The 20,981-nt window shown below is 44.8% G+C and overlaps 1 protein-coding gene across 2 annotated transcripts in view; it reads left to right on the top strand.

The window, feature by feature from the left end:
* ABHD12 (abhydrolase domain containing 12, lysophospholipase) overlaps positions 1-20,682 on the top strand; it is a 46,779-nt gene extending 26,097 nt beyond the window's left edge. The window contains exons 4-13 of one of the 2 annotated variants that reach the window (XM_075496651.1): positions 2,281-2,400; positions 5,261-5,291; positions 13,454-13,499; positions 14,792-14,921; positions 16,427-16,464; positions 16,657-16,736; positions 17,556-17,638; positions 18,399-18,477; positions 18,769-18,896; positions 19,601-20,682. In XM_075496651.1, the coding sequence (XP_075352766.1) occupies positions 2,281-2,400; positions 5,261-5,291; positions 13,454-13,499; positions 14,792-14,921; positions 16,427-16,464; positions 16,657-16,736; positions 17,556-17,638; positions 18,399-18,477; positions 18,769-18,896; positions 19,601-19,628 (763 nt within the window). In that variant the 3' untranslated portion in view covers positions 19,629-20,682. Of the gene's footprint in view, positions 1-2,280; positions 2,401-5,260; positions 5,292-13,453; positions 13,500-14,791; positions 14,922-16,426; positions 16,465-16,656; positions 16,737-17,555; positions 17,639-18,398; positions 18,478-18,768; positions 18,897-19,398 lie in introns of both variants that reach the window. The other variant, XM_075496650.1, reaches the window with a different exon arrangement.
* The last annotated feature ends 299 nt before the right edge of the window (positions 20,683-20,981 follow it).

The following is a 20,981-nucleotide window of genomic DNA, read 5'->3' as shown; positions in this document are numbered from 1 at the left end:
TGAGTTCACATGGAAAAGTATGCAAATCTCTGGAGCTCATCTGAACTCAGATCAGTAATGCATGAAACACAATTGGACAACCTGTGCATTCAGGGAAACTTCATAATTTGGAATCGTAAAGGTTACAGGTCTGCATTGCTACAAAGATCATGCCTCCATATCGGATGAGACCCAAGGAGTAGGAGGTTTTGTCATTCAACTGCTGTTCATATTTTGTTTTGCAAAATAAATGTGGGGGAAGATAGGAAAACAGGATCAAAGTGTTCAGAGTAGGAGGAAGAATATTCTGTGCATAAAGCATATGTAAGTTTTGGAGAGTGGGTGAGAACGGAACATGCAGTTTACTGTCTTAACAAAACAAGTGACAGTGTCAGAGCTCATTTGTCATTCCTTCCTCACGAAGATGATTTTCTGGTCCCAGGCAAGGGCAATTCATTTTAGCTCCTTGTTACCCAGGATCAGCTCAGATGGCTGGTTCTCTGTCTGAAAAGTTCAGCTTTCAGTCCTTCTCATATTATTACACCAGCTCAAACCAGCTTCTGTTTCTGATGATCGCTTTCTATTGTATCTCAGCACCAGAAGTTTCAAAGCCACAGAAAAGTTCCTGCTAGCTTTGAAGAAAAAGAAGTGCCTCCAGTTTGAATATATATGCAAGAGCAGCAAACACCTGAAAAAAAGGCTAGACACCATATCAGGTGTGGAGGGAAGGGGGCTGTTCCTTAATACAGCCAGTGATGTTAGATCTGTAAGTTATAGAATTTGGAGTTTTCAGTTATGTGTATGTAACTTGTATGTGTCCACTAATGCAGTAAAGATTTTTATCTTCACTTGAGGGCATATTACCTTTTGAATGGGACAGTGATATACTGCTACATAAAGATGGTTCCTTCCCTTTAAGTGAATTTTGGTAAAAGACATGTTTAGAAGCTGGAAGTTCAGCCTTTCCAGGGTAGGCTGATAAATAATGGTTTGTATCTTCACTTGGACAATTAAAATTCTCCTTGCTAAGCTGTTGAATAAGTTTAGATTGCAGTCTTGAGATTTTAATTTTGTTTCCCTTACAAGTGTACTGTGTATCTTTACTAAAACAGAACTTCTAGCTTGTGGTGGCAATTCAGAGTCCATGTCATTTGTCTTGATACTTGTGAGATGGGTTTTCACGGAAGTTTGGAGCCTTGCTTTAATGCCAGCGTTTTGTGTTTGGTGTACTTCTGAAACAAAGTCCTCAGCCTGCTTTGTTCATAAGCTTGCAAAAGTCTTGAGGCAGAACAGTTGGAGAACTTGAGTCCTGCAGTTATTGGGGCTTTTTTCCTCCTTAAGAACTAAGTGTCTGCTGGCTGCATGCATGCAAGTAGACTTTTTACATTGTTTCCCCCTATGTTGGTTTGTCCTCTGAACTTTACATCTGGGAGGAAGGTGTGGTAGATGGAGTTTGTCTTTCTTCCAAGGAGAAAGGCATGTGAGTATTTAAGTTACTTCTGACAGCTGTAAGCTAGCCCCCTTCTCAACAATTTGAGATGGTTGTGGGCATGTACTCGCTTTCAGTGTTTGTCTGCTAGAGTAATTATCCAATTTAAATGCTTACTTTCTCTTCAGTCTGTCATTCCGCTCTTTTCATTCCATCAGTGTTGAATTCTTTCTAACAGGCTGCCCAGCTATATTATCTACAGAAGAACAGCTGTGAGTTAAAAATTCCTGGCTCTTCTAGGTTGTAGCTTTTCCAGCTAAAATGTTACACCTTCAAGAACCTTGTGTCTGAAAACAAATACATGATCTTCTCATCAGACCCTGAGCCACTCTTTTTCCTCCAATGGACTATGGAGTCAGATATGCCTCTTACTCACCGAACATTCTTTCCAAAACCAGCTGACTTTGATTATTCTGACTATCTGCTGACATAGCTATGGATCTTGTTTATGGTGTAGAAGTAGGTTAATTGAAGTAACATACTGAGGAATGTTACTATAAAAGCTGAGGAATTGATATTCTTTCTCCAGAACAGCAGGAAGTTCAGTAATTGTGCTTTGGGTTTGCCTGTGAAGTTTGATGCCTTGCATAGCCCTCAGTTTTAAAGGCAACGGTGATAGAGGTGAAAATGTAGAAATAACCCTAGCCACTGCCTTTTAAAATTGGCCATTTGTCGGCTAATCATGACAGTTTTATGAAGAGTGTGTGTGAGGTGTGTAATCCTGAGTTAATGAGTTGATCAGAAAAACTCAAAATTCGAGTGGCAGACACTGAGTAGCAACAGGACAATGTAATTTTTCCTTCTGTATACAGGCACACGGTCCCTGCAGCCTTATGGAAGAATGCCCGAGGGAAGGACCAGTTGTGGTTTGAAGATGCTTTGGGTTCCAGCCATCCTGTAATCCTTTACTTGCACGGCAATGCAGGAACAAGGTGAGGCACAAAACAATGATGGCTTTGTTTCATGCTGTGTTTTCCTAGCTTGCCACAGCTTCAACACATTGATAAGAAAGATGGGGACAAACTTTTTAGTAGGGCCGGTAGTGATAGGACAAGGGGTAATGGTTTTAAACTAAAAAAGGGTAGATTTAGACTAGGTATAAGGAAGAAGGTTTTTTTATGATGAGGGTGGTGGAACTCTGTAACAGGTTGCCCAAAGAGGTGGTAGATGCCCCATCCCTGGAAACGTTCAAGGTCAGGTTGGACGGGGCTCTCGGCAGCCTGATCTAGTTGAAGATGTCTCTGTTCACTGCAGGGGGATTGGACTAGATGACCTTTCAATGTCCCTTCCAACCCAAACTATTCTATGATTAAAACCAAAATAAAATCTAAAAGCAGTTTGGTGCTTCTCCTTTCTTTTTTTAAAAGAAAAGCGTGTTTTAAGAAATTATGCCTCTCCATTTTTTGAATGTGGGAATAGGTTTATTGCAGTTATCAGAGAGAACTGATATTGTAGTTTACCTTGTACCCTCTGCTAGAAGACAGGAGGCTGTGACACTTACTAGAAGAGGTAGGGAGAAGCACACTTTTTCAGTATAGTGGTCTCTGAATCAAGACATGAGATAGTATTAGTGCTTCTGTATATGTGATTTACATGCATTAAATAAAATTTCCAGTTCCTTTTGTGAACTTATTTTAGTAGTTGACACATTCTGAGGAAGGAAAATCAGAAGGAAAGAGGAAGGTAATGTGCTGGTCTTGTTTAATGATTGCATATGTACAGGACATTTGTCTGGAACAGGAGCATTTCTAAAATTTGCAATTTTATGTTGACCATGTGTATCAGCTAAAGAAGTAGGTTGGTTCTCTATGCTTTGTTGCTGGATGCTAAAAACCAGTAGCGCAGTGTGAAACTTCCTGGATGTTTCTCAGAATCACGTTCTTACTGCCAGATCTTTGCATGATACAGTGCTTTAGTTCATTTATTAGAATATGGTCTTTTTCCTTACTAATATGCATCTTACAAAGAGTATCAGCCCCTTTCTGAGTTTTGAGTGCCGGTGCATGTTCTTTTAAAGCTGATGTCTGCTTGTAGATACTCTGCAAGAGCAGAAACATTGCAGAAATACAAGTTCCATGATGTAAAGCAAAGAAACTCTGTTTGAACTGTGCTGGTAGTGAAGGTTTGCTAGCCTTTACATCGCAGGAATGTTGCCCTTTTTCACCTAAATTCTTGTCTTAGCAGCGTTCTTTTTTTTGGTACAAGGGCATGGTGTGGAAGTTGCATTCTGTGAGCCAGGAAATGCATGAGCAGATGGGTTTTTGGAAACTGACCTTGTCGTCTTGTGCTGGTGTATTACAAGGTTTAATCAAATCGTTGCATTATTTTTCAAATACTGCTTCACTTGTTTTCTTGCCTTTATTGGGTGTCGCAAATGATACTAATGGAAGCTATTCTGCAATTTAATGGTGGTAATTTGGGACCAGTATCTGTTATGTGCATATTGATTAGATTTACTTCCTGGCTCCCCCAAGTGCTACTGAGATAAAGTACTGAGCTATGGCTTGATTACATATTTCACATTTCACTTTACTCTGTGTATTGGAGAAGCTGGAGGTGTATTGGCTTTGCCATTTCAGCTTTAGTATATATTGCTGTATGTTTCTATACTGCATATTCAGTCTCTTGTCAAAGGGCTGCTTTATTGATGCAGGCTGCATTAACCATAAGTAGAAGGCATTGCCTTGGCTTTCTGGTTTGCCTGAGTGGTCTGGAGCTGAGGCAGAAATGTTATGTTTATCTGATCCCCTTAGAAAAAATTCATCTGTTGCACTTTGGGGAATGTATGAAAAGGCACCAATGTGTGCACATCAAGGGTGACTTTTCAATCAAGTGTATCTTCTTGTTCAGACTTGTAGGATTCAAAATGACTTACAAGCAACCCCTTGTGTTTCACCCTGAGTGTTTTTGGCTGCATTAGGTAATTTGTAGTGCAGTTGGAGCTGACAGCTTTTGGCCGGCAAGTGCATGTGTTCTTAGAGGGAGGTCTGGAAAGTGGCATTTTGCTTTAGAGGCTGCACTGACCAAACCAGTCATAGTGTGAATGTTTTAGAGTTTTCATATGAGTGTGGGAGTAAGTCTACTCTTACATCAATAGTAGACTAAAGTTTGAGTGTGGATTAGCCATGTCATGTTGTGGATATATTTTAAAGCATGTAATGGCACATTCACTCTCCTTTCCATTTTATTGTCTAGATTTCAATTTATGAAAAAAAAAAACCGTTAAAGCAGATTCTTTCCCTGGACTTATTTACAGTGTTCAACTCTGGTTTTCTCTGCTCAGTCTTTTGCACATGTCCTTTCTGTTCCTGTGCTTGGAGCCAGGTGAGAAAATCCAAGGGCCAGCTGCTTGGGTTAATGTGATGAGTTCTGAGAGCATCACACCTTGGAGAGCAGGGGTTACTGGCTGGGACAGCACTGGTGGCAGGAGCACAGGGTCTGCAAAGCCAACAGTGACAGGCTGTTTTGGATGTATTACAGGCTTTGGAAAAGGCAGATAGGAGGGTGGGTTGAAAAGTTCATCTTTACCTGCTGTGAGAAGAGATTTACAGGGAGAAGTTGACTTCAAAACTATGTCCTGCATAGCTCAGCAAAGCCTTGCTGTCTCATTGAAGCCTGTGACAAAGCAGTTATGGTGTTTCTTATATTTGGCATGTTTGTGTTAAACTGGAAGCCTGAGGCAATTGGGAAAGTCTGTTTCTGGAAGCTTAAATGTTCACATGTGGTTTTTTTTTTTGTTTGTTTGGTGTCTTTTTTTTTTCTCCTCTTCTGTACATGAATCACTTTCGCCAGAGGAGGGGATCACCGTGTGGAACTTTACAAGGTAAGTGACTGCACATGTTGTCCAAGCAGTTGCATTAACACATCCGATGTGCACAGACTTGAGAAGACTGCTCATTACAGCCCACTGCCAACAGGCAGATAGCTTAAGGCTCTTAGTTTCCTCTAGATATGAAGAGTGTATGGGAAGAGGGGTCTGTAAGCTCTGAGCATACTTCTCCGTGTTAAAAGATACTTGAAAGGTCTTTTACTTGCTGTTGTTAACTGTCAGCTCCAGCTGAGCTAACCAGGTTCTTTGCCAGGCTGTGAGGGAGTAACCACTCCCTTACATATAGTGTGACACCTCTACCTTGCCTGCCCTATAGTCCTCCATCCCAGCGCTCCAATCGTGGGACTCATTCCACCAAGTCTCTCTAATACCAATGGTACCATTCTGGGAACTGGCCAATGCTTCCAGTTCATCCTGTATGTTTCTTGTACTGCGTGTGTTGGTGGACAAGCATTTCAGATAAGCTCCCAAGCCTTCCGTGCTCCCAGGAGCAGTGTAAATGTTCCCACTAGCATTGCCACCCTCAGGCAATGCTATGCCAACTATTGGCTTACTGCAATCCTGTTGCTATCCCCTTCCCCCATCGATTCTAGTTTAAAGCTCTCTCAGTCCTGCCAGCTTATGCCCAAAGATGCATTTTCCCCATTGGGACAGGGGGATCCTGTCAGGCCCCGGAATACCTTGTGTCTCAAAGGCTCTTCCATGGTTTAAAAGCCCAAAGTTTTGGCAGAGGCATGAGCCCTGGAGCCAGGTATTGCTATCCTGGGCTTGTCTGTTTCTTCCAAAGTCTCCCCCCATTACTGGGAGTACTGAGGAAAATACTAATTGTGCTCCTAAATTTTTTAGCATTCTGAAACCTCTTTTGATAGACCTCAGACTTTTTGTTGCGACATCATTAGCGAAAGAGCAGGAATGGATAGTAGTCTGAAGGTTGTACTAAGCTCTTCACTCTTGTGGTGACACCCCTAATTTGGGCCCCCATGGAGGCAGCAAAATTCCCTGAAAAAGAGGGTCCAGTCTGCATATGGGTGCCTCCGTTCCACACAGGAGAGAATCACCAATGACCGTAACTTGCCATTGGTTGTTCTCGGCACTGGTCTTAATGTAGGTTTTGTTGCAAGGATGCCATACGTGGTGCGATACATCACCAGCTGCTGGGAAAGCATACGTGGATTGAGGCCAGCTCATATTCCTTGCACTCTTCAAATTTTGAAGGTGACATTTGGTCTTTTAAATGGCAAAATGTTGGGCTGAGCCAGTATAAACCTCCCTGTTGGTCCATTAGTTGGCCAGGGTGACAAAGCTAGTGCTTGCCTATTCACAGGACAATTTGTTGCAATAAAACATTTTCAAGGTTGCCAGTGCGGGGATTACTTTATCATTTGGCAGGAAGGTTCAGCCTGGGTTTCCCCCTTTCCCATGGCACAGTGCATTTGTATGAGTGGTGCCATCTCTAGTGCTGAAGATTTGTACAAAACCCAATGAATTTCCCAGGCGTAGCACTGTGGTGTGTTACGTGAGAACAGGCAACTTCAGCTGCTTTGGGTCTCTTGCCTAATGATTTTTGCAGTCATTTATTTTATTACTCTCTCTTGGCTGAAATTCGTACACACAATTTCTTGGTCTCATATCATGTACTTCTAAAAGAGCCATAATTATTTTTGCTGGCTCGTTTCAGAGGGGTCTGAGTCTGTGTTTTTCCTATGGATTTAGCTGTCATTCCCTTCTCTTTATAATTTGTGTCAGAGTGTTGGCACTCATAAAGCTTTATTGCAACGCAGCTCCTTATGCAAGATCCCCTGCTGCAAAGTCTTTTAAATTCAGATTGCTTAGAAAATGCTGTTTGGCAGCCCCAAGGAGGCAGGTGATATTTATTTTCCTTTAAGAAAAAAGGATGAGCTAAGTTGCAGAAAGTTGGTTGAGGAGACTGTTGTGTATGGTGATCTATTTGGTCACTTTTCTGGGAACGAGCCTATGCTGTAATGCATTTTGTGCTGGCCAAGACAGGTAGAGGAGTTGTTTTGGATTTTGACTGAGGAAGAGCAGCAGTGCTTCAGAATACTCAAAGGCTCTGCATGCCTCTTTGTGTTTCTGCGTGTGTACACATATGGAGAACACAGTTTACCAAAACCCAAGGGTTTCTGTTCCTGGGTCTGGTATTCTTTTGCTTCTGAGAACATAGACAAGTTGCTTAGTTTGTCTTTTTCAGTCAATTACTCACATGTGAACACATACATGGGCTTACCAGAACCACGCCAGAAACTCCGGGTTCGTGCTTATTCCAGCAGAATGAAATGGGCTGGATTGCTGTCCTTTTTGCTGGTGCTGCTAGTAGGCTGGAAGCAGCAGGGGAAACCCTTTAGAAGAGGCTCAGAAGGGAAATAACAACTGTGAGAGGTCTCTCTCCTTTCTTTCCGATTGATTCATGTGAGCAGCTTTTCTCAGCAGCAGCACTGAAAATTGAGACTGTCACTGCTGCACAGTCTGTGAGCAGCAGGTGTCCAAAATCGTTCTTGCCAGAGTTAATGTGTGTTTGAAGACCATAACCAAAAGCAAGAGCCATGAGGAAGCCAGCAGGAGCAGCAGCAGTGGAGCAGCGACTAGATACAAACTCGCTTTGAGGGACATGCTTTCCTCTAGTCTGGACAAGCATCCAGTTATTCTTTGCCTCAAGCCTGGTTTCCAGATATCACAGTTACCAATGTATTCAGGGTCACTGTGTTGTTCACATTATTCAATTATTCATGCTTGCATAATGCAACTCAAAACCTTTTAAAACTGACAAGAATCCTATTCTCTTAGCTACCTTGACTGTCAATGACAGACTCCCGCAAGCTCCTTCTGCAATTCATACTTGCACATTGAGGCTTTGGCAGAGAAGCTTTAGTTGTTATTACACTGATGTGCTGGGGTAGTGGAGAGCTGATGCAGAGGGTTTTTTTGCCCACTGCATGAGGTTACCCAACTTTAAAGCAGCACATGAAACAATACGGTATTGTTATAGGGACATAAGTAACTACTATAAATAAAACATTTGGCATTGTTACACTAAACATCCTGTTAAGGGTCAAAGGAAATGCCTGTCATCTGCAAAGCCAATTGAAATCTTACCGGCTTCATCTGAGACTTTTTCTGAACTAATTCTAAGGGGAAAAACAAGAAAGAAAAATACTCTTAAAAAGAAGAGTAAAACAGAAGAGTCTGTTAGTGCAGGGCATGGGATTGGGATGCTCCCAGGGTTATTGGCTTCAGGCAGGGATGTTACAGCTCATCATCAGCTGTCTGTGTCCTTCATCAGGAGGAGCTGGATGTTGGTGGTGGAGGTTCTTCCTTCTCTTGTATCCACTGTGATAGGCCGTACTTTGGCCTTGTTTTGCATGTCTGCTTTCATCTTAGGTGGGTGTTTGGGTGCTGCAGCTGCCCAATGCCAGGGTAGGAAGGAAGGTGCATGGGCAGCAGAGCCATGCTCTAAAGCAGAGGGTTCTATTAGTGTGGGGCCCTGCATTGTGAAGGTTGAGGTGGGCGCCTTACAGCTCTTGCAGGTGCAATGGTGGTAGTGGCAGTTTCTGCTGCTTTTCCTGCTTGTTCTGTTCCTCCTCAGCCTCATCTCTCTTTCTCCCTGGAAGAGAAAGGCACCTCTGAAGTCTAAGAGCAGGGCAGTGCCATGGTCAGAGCTTGGCAGGTCCTTGGAGGAATGAGCCCCTGCAAGTGGTTCACCTGTATCTTGGCTTTGAGTTGAATGCGTGCAGAAGTGGGAGGCTCCATCGACTTCTTCGTTTGGTAAAGGCATGAGTTGACCTTCATCATCTTTATCACAGCTCTTTGTCTCTGCTGTCTGCTAGGGAAAGGAGAACTGGGGCACACTGGCTTGTGCCATGCTGGGCTGTGAGGAGGCAGGTCTTGGTGGTCAGGGTGTGGCCTGCCTAGGTTTAGGTGAGCATGGAGATTGCTGCTGCCTGTGTCTGCTGCTGTCTTGAGGGTATCCTTATTGCTGTGAGAGGACTGGTGCTTTTGGCAGCTGACCAGGACAAGAGCCAGACAGATTAATCTTGCAGCATCTCCTGCTCTCTGCCAGGTGCATTTGCTTTGTGTAGCCTTGCAGCTCCTGGCTCCCAGTGGCAAGAGGAGAATTTGGCTGGAGGTGCATCATGCCATTCCTGTCCCTCTTCAGGAGACTCCATGCTCTTTCCAGGCATGGCCACTGTCTTGGGTGCTTTCTTGTTGCTGTTGGCTGTGCTGAGGGGCAGGATTTGGGGGCAGGGCTGTGCTTGGGGGTTCAGACTTGGACTGGGATTAAGGAAAGCTGGAGGCCACTCAGTGGTGGTCTTCAACAGGTATGAGGTGCAGGTGGTGGCTGGTGCAGGTCTCACCGATGGTCTGAGGAGGCAAATGCAGGGGGAGAACCAGGTGCTGAAGCGCTGATGCAGGAAGACAAACAGAAGGGGAGAAGGTCAATATTCAGGTGGAAGAAGGCAGAGCTGCCATGGGAACAGTGACCTGGGGCAAATAGTGATGCTTTCCTGCTGCAGGGGCTGAGCTCCCAGAGTGAGGTGGGTACCAGCCCTAACAGTACAGGTGCAAAGTATACATGAGTATAAACATAAAAGAAATCTAGGATGGAGATCAAAAAGAAAAAAATGTTTGAATTGAGAACATTATCAGTTAATGATTTATCAGTAATTAACCAGATGGAAGTTGAAGGAATAGTTGAATAATAAAGTCTCTACTGGAACTGGGATGCAGTTGGCTTTGAAAATGAAACCTTAGTCCTGTGTGCGTGATTGCAATGGATGTGTTAAACTCAGCATATTTTTTAAGAAGAAATAGAGGATGGTAAAAATCTGTTTTTAAATGTAACAGCTGCTAATTAAGATAAAAGTGCATTATTTCTTATTGAGAAGAGATGCCACCAATGCAGCCGACACATAACAAACATGTATAGAAGATAGGTAAACTGTCAACAGGTTAAATAATCTTTAATGGCCTGGAAAAGACTAGATTGTATGTGATACCTTAAAAGTAAAATCACATTGTAAAGCTGAAAACCAAACTTTGCAAGAAGGAACTTTGTGTTCTGCATGTCCAGTCAGGAGGTCCAATATGTAAGTGAGCATATAAAAAAATGGTATATAGTGATTCTGATGGAAACAGCTGTCTTGCAGCACCTAATTTGTTAATATTTTACCTGGTTATTCTGCTATTATTATGTAGGTTGCAGTGGTGTTCTGTACTGTGGTGTTGTATATACGTAACCACATCTCTCTGTGATGTTGGCATAGTTATTTGCAAGAGGATGTTGAAGAAACAGTAACTTGTGAGTGCAGATCCCAGAGTGGAACAACTGCATATTTAATACCTCTGCTGTAAAGGGCCTTTGCCCTGGAAGTGCACACAAAGCGGACCTTGTCACCTCCAAGGGAACCCCTTTGAAGGGATTAGAGCCAAAGAAAGAGAAACAGGAATTTCTTCAAGAGACCTGAATACCAAAAAGCAAAGGAGCTTTGAATGACTTGGAAGCTGTTGCAGTTGCATCTGCTAATACAAATTCCAAATAACTGTTAGTGGGAAAATGGCATTAAAAAAGGGGTAGTGGAGTAGCAGAACCTTCATGGCTAGTGCCAAGAAATAACACAACCAAGTGCAGCAAGGGTGAGCGTGATGTAACTCGGAGGGGTTGGGGGGGTGTGTGTGCCAGCAAGCAGCAGGGCAAACTGTGTGATGCATACGTGAAGTTACTGGCTTTCCATCTTCAGACGACCGTTTAGATCCTAGTGGGACAATGGAAATGCTCTCTCCATTTCCAATCGGGCCAGTTGTCTGTGTAAGCTCCAGTTGTACTTCTGTGCATACTGTGTGCCTCCAAATTGTTGCACATTGTATAATTGTTTATAACTCTACCTGATATCTGTATATGTAACCTGTTAAGGTTAAAATTGTACTATTCCATTAAAAGTAATGCTCAGCTTACAGGTATCATTCCAGTTGTATGCTGCGATTAGTCCCAGTACCGCTAAGTGTGTTATTTAAAAAATTGCAACGAATGCTAACCAACTGTTAACACTGGAAGTCCAGCTTGTGGTGCAACGATCCCTGCAGGCAGCGAATGTTGCACACCAAGCAGATATCTGATCTGCCACAGTGCTGCGCAATCCAAACCACCGAGCACTGTTCCTGCCTGCAATCCCTCTGAGAATAGTGTCCTACCACTACAGGAGTTTTGAACTTGGTTTTGCATCCTGTAGTTGTCATCTTAGTAGCAATTTTATTTGTTGTGCAGCTGTGTTGGCTATAAAATCAAACACTCAGCAACCGAGTAATGGCAGCACATTACAATGAAGAGCTACACACTGCCCTCAGACCTGTGCAGGCTATTGTGAGGCAAGCTGAAAGGGTAGACACCTCCAAGGAAATCCATTGCTTGGGCCTGGTGAGAAGCTTTGAGCTACGGGAGGGTTTGCAGTATCCTTGCTGGACTCGTGAGCAATAGCCTGAAGTTGGTGGACTGTCAAAAAGGGAAATTGCAGCCTTGTAACCCAGTGCACATAGTATTGCCACTGCTAGTAGCACAGCCGAGGCTTGTAAAGCTTCTTCTGACCTTGTTTTAGAGCTCCCTGGAGCACTGTTTTAAGCTTGTTTAGCCATAAAAGCAATTTTCTAACAACCAGGTGGCCACTGGCTAGCTGGTTTTACTTTTGCTGAGCTGTGTATAATTACATGGCATAGCTATAACTGTAATACAAATAGTAACAGTTCTCATACAGATAGTGTTACAGAGAAAATCTCTGTAATGTTTTTATGTACAAGTTACAGATACGGTTATTCTGTGTCAAATGAAACACTGATGACACCCAGCATAGTGATACAGAGAGGAGTACAGGCCTGGTATGACAGCAGAGACCTCGGAGACAGACACGGGGCATTGCAGAGGAGTGCAGGTATGAGTGTGTGTGGAATGAAGCACAGGCGGACACTGGAGACCCCCGGGCTGTGCACAACCTGTCAGTGGTCAGCTAAAGAGATGCAGACCTGGGAGCTGGGCAAAAATGGGTTTAGAGGTAACAAAGAGAACGTCTCCAATGTATGTTGAACGTGCCCCGTAAAGTAATTTGGGAGGTAACATGGAATCACAGACCAGTGGAGAGAGAAAAAAAACATCCAGTGCATGTCCGAAATGCATGAAAATTAAATTAGCCCCGGATGGATCCTGGAGGGAAGTGGGAGAAACCAATCACCATCATAGTCCTCCCAGCAAAGGAGTTGAGTTGCCAACTTACCTGAGCACCCCTCTTTTCTATGTTGTTCTCTTTTTCTCTTTTTTTTCTGTACTGATGAGATCTGAACTAGTAACAGTAATTGTTCAGGCTGTTAAGATTTCAATTACACTAGAAATAAAGTGTTGGTTTTACATAGAGATGATTTCCTTTTGTCCATTAGAAGGTTTAGAGTATAGTGTAATACTAAGATTAAAAAAGCAATGGTGTATCATACATATACCATGAGAGCAACAACATTTTAATCTTTTTGTGACTTTTTGTTGATTTCTATGTACTACGGTGCTTTTAGGTTCATACTGAGCAATGGTAGCTTGGAACACTAGCATTGGTTTTACCAAGGCACTCTTTCCAAGCAAGTTGATCTAACATTGGGTATTTTTACTTGCTTTTAACAGATTTTGTTAGGGTTACCATTAGCTGCAACATAAATCTTTCTGATAGAGCAAGTGCACGTTTTGGATGTATACATTTAAGCCTTCTGAAACCTGAAATGGGCTCCTATATGTTATGCTAACATTTATGCTAATTTGAATAATATAAATGAAGCAGTTGTACTGTTTCACTGGAAAACTTGAAACTGTTTGTAGGGGAAACAGTCATAGGATATTTGCGCATCTTAAGGGCAAAGCTGTTAAAGGGAGAATCAACACTGAAGATAGCCTGATGTGAGGTCCAGGAAACAAATGGAGTAAAACCAGTGGGCTGAGATGATTAGTGTTTGAAAAGCTCTGTGCCTGCTACACCAAAAAGCTGTAAGTTGTTGCTTTACCATGTCAGGCTGATAACATTATAAATTAGATCCCTGCACCTTGGCCTGAGGCAAGAGCATGGCTGCTGTGCAAGTCTCTATGATGGGTTTCTGCAAGTTTCTCTCTCCTGCAGGTTCTCAGCTCCCTTGGGTACCACGTGGTCACATTTGATTATCGAGGTATGTGGGCTTCTTTTATTATGAAGCACTTTTAGATGTCTCTTTCTGTAGAAGCAACAAAGAAGCTGCTCTTTTTTTTGTATCTCAGGGGAGCTGTTGCTTTATAAATGCCAGCTAATTAGACGTGGTTATTGCTTCTTTTTTTCCTCATGGGTATTCAAAGAACTTCCAGAAATTTCTTTCCAATGCCTTCCTGTGTAGCACTGCTTCCTGATGTCCAGCTCAGTGGACTCTGGCTCCTATCTGTCCTCATGCACAGGGCTCGTTGATTTGGGAGCTAAGGAGCAGAGGGTGACCCAGGCACATATGCTGTCACAGCATCCAGTGAAGGCATCCTCCAGGTGCACATCTGGAAACTAGTAAGCTTGCCTATATGTAGTTTTTCAGATATGATCTAATTGACTTTCCTGAAGTCACACAGGCAACTGAACTTGCACTTCTTTTTAAAAGCTGATAGGTGAGCTAAGACATAGAGTAAATGATTTGCTAACAATTGTTAATGTCCTTGGCAGAAGCCGTGACCGTTTTGCAACTCTGTGCCACCAGCAGTTAAGCATCTGCTGCTCTTTTTTTCCCTTCTTAGTATTTAAGCCATGCCTGCAGTGTAATGCCACTGGAGATACAGGAAAGAAATTAACCCATTGCATTTTTATCAAGACGACATCTGGGAGAGATTTATTTGTAGGAGCTTGCCCTGTTTTTCAGTCCTGCTGGCAGCTGCTTCTCTGGCTGCTTATCAGGTATCAGAAGGGATGTGGGATGCTTGCTGCTTAGCATAAGATATGTAGACGTGTTGCAATAGTGATAGAGCCAAAACAATCAGGAGGGTGGAAGATTGCTTGAGAGCATTCATCGAACAGCATGGGCAAACTGATGTTGCAACAGCTTTGTGAAACGTGCTTGGTTTTTTGACCCTAAGCATCTAATTCTTATGTTCTTGGAGGCTCCACTTACAAATTGGTTACATGCATGCAAAAGCAGATAAGGTTTGGGAGCTGGGCTGTTGCAGGTGGTAGGTGCAACAACACAGTGTGGCAGTGTTTGAGATCCAGCTCTTGTTTTTGTTGTTGACTAAATCCACAAAAACTCCTTGGCAGTCAGCAGTTACCTTGTTTAAATGACTGCAGATCAATCAGGACTTTCAGCTCCAAATTGTAGAGGTGCACAGTGAAATAAACAGAAATTGTCCATGTCCCAGGTCCCTTTGCAGACGCAGATGGGCTGCATGGGAAGAGCTGGCTGGCCTTGCTGACCAGTTTGTGCGATTCTCAGGAGGACTATTTGTGTTTCAGGCTGGGGCGATTCAATAGGCAGCCCGTCAGAGAGGGGAATGACCTACGACGCCCTTCATGTCTTTGACTGGATAAAAGCAAGAAGCGGAGACAACTCTGTCTATATATGGGGACACTCCTTGGGCACAGGGTAAGCATCTAATCTCAGTGGGACGTAGCAGCTTCTGAAAAACATTAAATACTGACCTTGGATGAAGGTCATCCAAGTTTGCCGTAATCCCCAGGCTGGCTTGGCTTGGAGTCTGTGGCATAATAGCTGCAGAGTAGCTTCCCCTTTGCACTCTACAGAGTGAGAAGGGCTACAGTGAATGACTATGCAGGAATTGATCTTGAACCTTCATTGCCCAGAGGATTCCACTGGAAAAAGACACTTAGAATAATATAATGCAGATCGACCAAGGGGAGAGAAAGTGGGACTGCACTGATCTCTTCCTGTGGTGAACCTGTGTCTATGTCCTTTGGAGCAGAACATCAGGCTTCTCTGATACTCTGAAAGAGTATCTCAGACCAGCCGCACGTGCACATGACTTGCCCTTACAAAATGTTTTCCTCCTGTCCCGGCAAACATGTTGTGTGTAATCAGTACTCATGCAGATGACTGCACTGCTGGCCATCTGTGACATTTACGTGGTCATGCCTGGCACAGGGAAGTTCAAAGTGTCAAGTCCCTTTGCCTGCATGTTTTTAACTTTCTTTTCCTGCTTCCCCCATTTCCATTGCTGTCTGGAGGTGGGTTGTGTTCAGCAGGCAGCATGTGCTCTTACCCCTTTGATTTGTGGAGGAACAGAGGGCAAACACAAGAGTTACTTTTGAGTTGAGCTATGTGCAGGTTAAACTGTTTGAGACCACAACAGCTTGCCTTACTGTCCAACAAATGTGTTGCTGGGACAGGGAGGTATTTCAGGATAGTGCCTCTTCATTGCTGTGATATGAAACATCCTGCTTTGTTTGAGAGAAGGCAAAGGCTTTTCCTTTGGCTCTTCCTCTAAATTTTTGCCATGTTCAGGATCCCTTTCTGGGTCAGAGCATGCTCGTGACATTTCCCAATGCACTGCAATCTGAGTAGCCTGGTGACCATAGCCAGCCTGGAGTTTGAGGTTTTTGAAATATGCTGTGCTTGGAGGATTCAGCAACTTTGGAAATACCCCTCTCCCATTACGGAGATGCATGGGGGAGACCTTGCTGCTTTCTGACCCAGCTATGAAAATTCCTTGCAGTGTCACCCTGGGACCCTGTGCTCCAGCTGCCTCGAACACAGCACCCCTCTGCCCATATCCCCGCATTCCCCTCTTTCTTGCTCAGCCCTTGTGGTTCGGGGGTAAGAGGCTGTATCACACAGCTGCTGGGAGCCTGAGTGCCACCTTAAAGGAGGTCTTTCCAAGTGGCTACGTGGTGTGCTGCCTCCTTGGACTTGTTCACTCACCTAAATGCAGGCACCTGATGCCATTTGAGACAGCTGGGTATGGGAGACCTGTGGGAACCCAAGTCATTGTGGGCTGGCTGCCCAGATCTCAGACAGTGCGAGGGGTTGACGTTATGGCAGTTAAGTTGTACCTCTGCCACCTACTACCACTAGAGCCTGGTGCTTTGCAGAGGGGTTGCACCAGACTAAATGCTCGTTGTTCTTCTTTCCAGGGTCGCAACGAATCTAGTGAGGCGCCTTTGCGAGAGAGGTAAGTCTGGTGGGTGGATGCTTTTCCCACCCAGCCCGGGTCCTGCTGGCGTCCCAGATTTCTGCATACGTTTGTGGCTGTGACAAGGCTGTCCTTGGTGCACCATGGTGGCAGCTACTCTCATAAGGCAGAGCCTGACCTTGCTGGCTATCTGCACCCCTGCATTTCAGCACATTACCTTCGGCTTTTCAGAAACGCCTCCGGATGCCCTGATACTGGAATCTCCATTCACCAACATACGGGAGGAGGCACGAAGTCACCCCTTTTCTGTGGCAAGTACACAGTGGCCCTCACACTAGTGGCATGTAATTGTATGCTTAGAAATTAACTTCACTTCAGAAGTGATGTAGCTGAGCTAACTGCATGACTTGTGGGGCAGCAGTGGTATTTATAAGCATCAGGGGTAAAGAGCTGCACTTAAGGCAGCTCCTGGGAACACTAGTACAATAAGCAGTACCAGAGCCATGTGTGGAGCCTGCTTAAAGAAAACAGAAACTGTGATCAGAGTGGGCAGTAAATGTAGGGAGGGGAAGATAGACTCTGCTGTCAGCAGTGGATAGCCTGTTCTTCTTGTGTTGTAGCTTCTCTGTTGCAGGAGGCTATTTTGTGGGCTGTGAGCAAAGTGATGGCAAAGCTGGGCTTCTCTTGGTCACTACCCCGACCAAGTGGCCCCTTTGGACTTGTGTGGTTTCCCTGCTGAGTTCACTCTGATGTGGCCATCTCTTCCATCCGGCATGGCTGTGAGTTGGCTCTGAACTGAGCAGACACCCAGACCGGGTGTTGGATGCAGCCGGGCTGGTGAGGTGCCCTGGGGATAAAGCTCTCTTCCAGGAAGACTGTTGCCAGCAGCAGCATGATACCTAGAGACCTTGACCATACAAGCACCCAGAGCGCCTGCTCCTGAGCAGGCTGATAAGATGGGCCTGAAACAGGAGAGGAAAAATAATGCTTGTGGAAACGTGGACCATCTCACTGCAGAGAGCACAGCCAGCAGCCAAGAGATGTTACTGGGATGACAGTGGCCTGCCCTGTTACTGCTGTTTGCATAACTGTCCTGCTGGTGCCTGCCACTAACACATTTTTCCCCTCAGATATACAGATACTTCCCTGGGTTTGACTGGTTCTTCCTTGACCCCATCACGACAAGTGGAATTAAATTTGCAAACGATGAGAAGTGAGTTCTTTGCTGGGGTTTCAGCTGTGGCTGCAGTGAGCCACGGCAAGCATCAAGGAGGATAGACATCAGACTGCACTCTCTGCTTTTTTTGTTTGTTTAGTTTGGTTGGGTTTGAGTTTTGTGTTTGTTTTTTGGGTTTTTGTTGTTGTTGTTGTTGAAGCATTATACTTGCTGAAGGGATTTCAGTTACTCTTGCAGCCCTGAATGCAACACAACTTTGCACTGTGGAGCTCTTTTTTAAATGTTCTTAATAAGGACAGATGCAACAGAGACTACTCAGGGATATGCTAATTTGGTCCATGTGATTTATGCTTTTCAAGGGTATGTTACACATTAAACAGTAGCATTGGGACATTGAAGGTTTGGGAAGATTTCTCTACTGTGCATTTGCATAAGCCACCCTGCGTGTCATAACATTGTCTCTTTTCACTGAGCCTTTGATTCAAGAGCCTGAGCATTTGTGAGTTTGGTTTCCAGTCTGAAACCAAACCAAATCTTGGGGGATGATGCTTTGCAGTGGGGTGAGCCACTTTTCTCTGGTCTAAGCAGCAAGTAGCTTTTACAAGGATGCCTTTCACTAGTAAATATTCTATAGGTCAAATGAATGGTGGCCAGATAATAGTGTTTTCAAGATCTGAACTGCAGTGAATGACCCACAGGACATGTTTGTCATTGCAGTTTCCTTGAAAATCCAAGTGTGATGGTGTTAGTGATGGGATTGCTCTGAGCCTTTGTGACATTGTTGTCTCTTTTACAGTGTGAAATACATTTCCTGCTCCCTGCTCATCCTTCATGCTGAGGATGACCCGGTGGTACCATTTCATCTGGGAAAGAAGGTACATGCGTGGCTCTGCAAACTGATCTGGTGGGAGGAACTGGTGTGGATAGAATGACATCCCGGCCAGGCAAAAAGTCAGCAATAGGAAGGTGTATGTAGAAATACGTAACCCGAAGGGACTACAAATTCTGTGGTGTTGGAGGTGGCAAATCAATAGTGAAACAGAGCTAGAGCTAGCAAAGCTGGTCAAGCCAGAGCCCATAACCCACCCCTGACAGGGGTGCTAGTTTGGCAGGGGTAGTTGGTTTGGAGTGACACGTGTCCCTCACCTGCCTCCCCTTGGACTCAGCTTTACAACATTGCTGCGACATCACGGAGTTTCCGAGACTACAAGGTGCAGTTTGTTCCATTCCACACAGACCTCGGCTACCGGCACAAGTACATCTACAGGAGTCCAGAGCTACCTCGAATACTGCGGTAACAGCCCAGCTAACCAGGGTCTCCTCTGGCTTGTGGGGGGGGCTGGGGCTTGGGGCTTTGGGGCACGCTGTGACACGTGCCCAGGAGCAAGAGAGATGTGTAACAGGCACCTGTATTGGGCAGCTCTTCTGAAAACCCCTTTGGTCTCCAGAGTGGGTGAGATACTGGGGCTGGCTTAGCACAAAGTCAGAGCTCTCCACCTCCCTGCAAAGCAGGTTTTGGGAAGGGGAGCAACAGAACACTGGGAGCACTTCTCTTCTCTGGCTCATCTCTGCTGTGAGCTGGATGCTCTGGAGAAGTTGTTTGCAGAGCAGCTACTTCTGCTTGGCTTTTCTTGTGGGAGCCACTGATGGGTGAGAGCAAAGCTCAGTGCTGTTTCCTGTAGCTGCAAGTGCTCAAGCCCTAGTATTTGCCAGGGGAATGGGAAGACCTGCAGGCTGCAGCCTGCACCAGAGCATAGGAGAGCTGAGTGTCACTGCTGTGTCGTTTCCTTTCCTAGGGAGTTCCTGGGAAAACCGGAACATGAGCATCATCACTGAAGACTGGCTGCTTGGCAGCACAGAGATTTTCCTTTCTTTCCTTCCTGTCTCTCCTTTTCCTCCCCCCTCCCTGTGGGTCAGTTTGCCATTCTTCCATCCCTGGCACTAGAGGAGGTCAGGGATTCCCACTCTGGTCCTGATGTGTACCCTTGGCAACTCCAGCTCCCGGCATCAGCATCTGCGATGGTAGAAGAAAGAAGTTGTTGGCTTCTTTTTTGATGTGGATGGAGGGGATGATAACAGCGCAGGAGCCGCTACCAAACCATGAAAAATGTAAGCACAACAAAGCCTGGCCAATCTGGTGTGGTACCGCTGAGGACAGACATTCCTAGGACACGTGTGTCATGACCAAGGGTGTTTCTTTCACTTTTAAACACTGCTGCTGTTTTTGGATCACATAGAGACTCATTTGTAGGCAAATGGCTTTTGCCATGTCTCCATACTACAGTTGTCTTGCTTGAGTTTGAGGTGTTCTCTTTCTAGGAAATACATGTTTTGCCTTTCCTTTTCGCTAAGTGGCTGTAATTACAAATACATGGAAGATCCAGGTGGTGAGATATATTTATTTAGCTCTTCAGTCACGATGTGTTGCAAGTGTTGGGCTAACTGCACACATTTGGAAATAAAATGAAAGATTTTTTTTTGTCCTTCCTTCTCGCACATCTATTTAATGGAGAAGGTTGGTGCCCTTTTATCTTTCCTGTACCCTTTTCCTTCTGAACATAATTTCTGCTCCCATCCCTGCTATCCTTTGTGGAGCTCCTCCCCTTGTTCACGTGCACTTCCTATTAGGACTGAAGTGACTTATGCAGTTAAATTGCAAACTTGGGGAGTTTAAGCTGGAAAGTGTGAGATTACTTTTTTGCTTGATCTCCCCCTACCATGAACAATGTGGGAGTGGATGTCTTCCATTCTCCCCGTACACACCCAGACATGTGCTTCCTTTGGGTGGGAAGGGCAGGTTTTTTTCCCCAACTACCTTTTAACTCCTTAGGTCAGGTTTTCCTGGTCCTGGTGGCTAAACTGTTCCTCTGTAGTTAAAAGCAGGCAGTGGTATGCAGTTCTTGATGCAAAAATAACAGTCTGGGGTGTCCCTCCCCATCTTTCCCTCCGCCTCCCTTCTGTGCTCTGGGCATCCCAGGCACTTCCAGTAGCACTTCTCAGCCCATCTCACAGCCATGGTTGGAGCATGTTGTGCAGGAGGCAGAAGTGGAAATGAGTCTCTCTCACGGGGAGAGGTTCTGGGCGTGCTAGAACAGGGGCTGTTTTACGCCACCGAGCTCTGCACTGAGCTGGGAGAGGGTCATATACTGACTGTGCTGTCTGGCTGGGGACCTGGCCCTGCCCCCTGTCAGTCTATATAGACAATACCAGGTGCTGTAGGTTTAGTCACTAGTGCTTAGAGTGAATTGTGCTGCCTGAAGGGTCTGTTCAGGGGTGTACAGCATAGTATAAACCGCTCAGCATGCATCCGAGTTATATCTGCAGGCTCATACTAGTTGCAAAGCAGACAGTAGCTTGTTCTTGTACTGAGATTCTTCTG

The sequence above is a fragment of the Mycteria americana genome, chromosome 3 (assembly GCF_035582795.1).
Source record: "Mycteria americana isolate JAX WOST 10 ecotype Jacksonville Zoo and Gardens chromosome 3, USCA_MyAme_1.0, whole genome shotgun sequence".
Classification (NCBI taxonomy): Eukaryota; Metazoa; Chordata; class Aves; order Ciconiiformes; family Ciconiidae; genus Mycteria; species Mycteria americana.
Note: the sequence above shows the minus strand (reverse complement) of the source record. Positions and strands in the feature narration are given on the sequence as shown.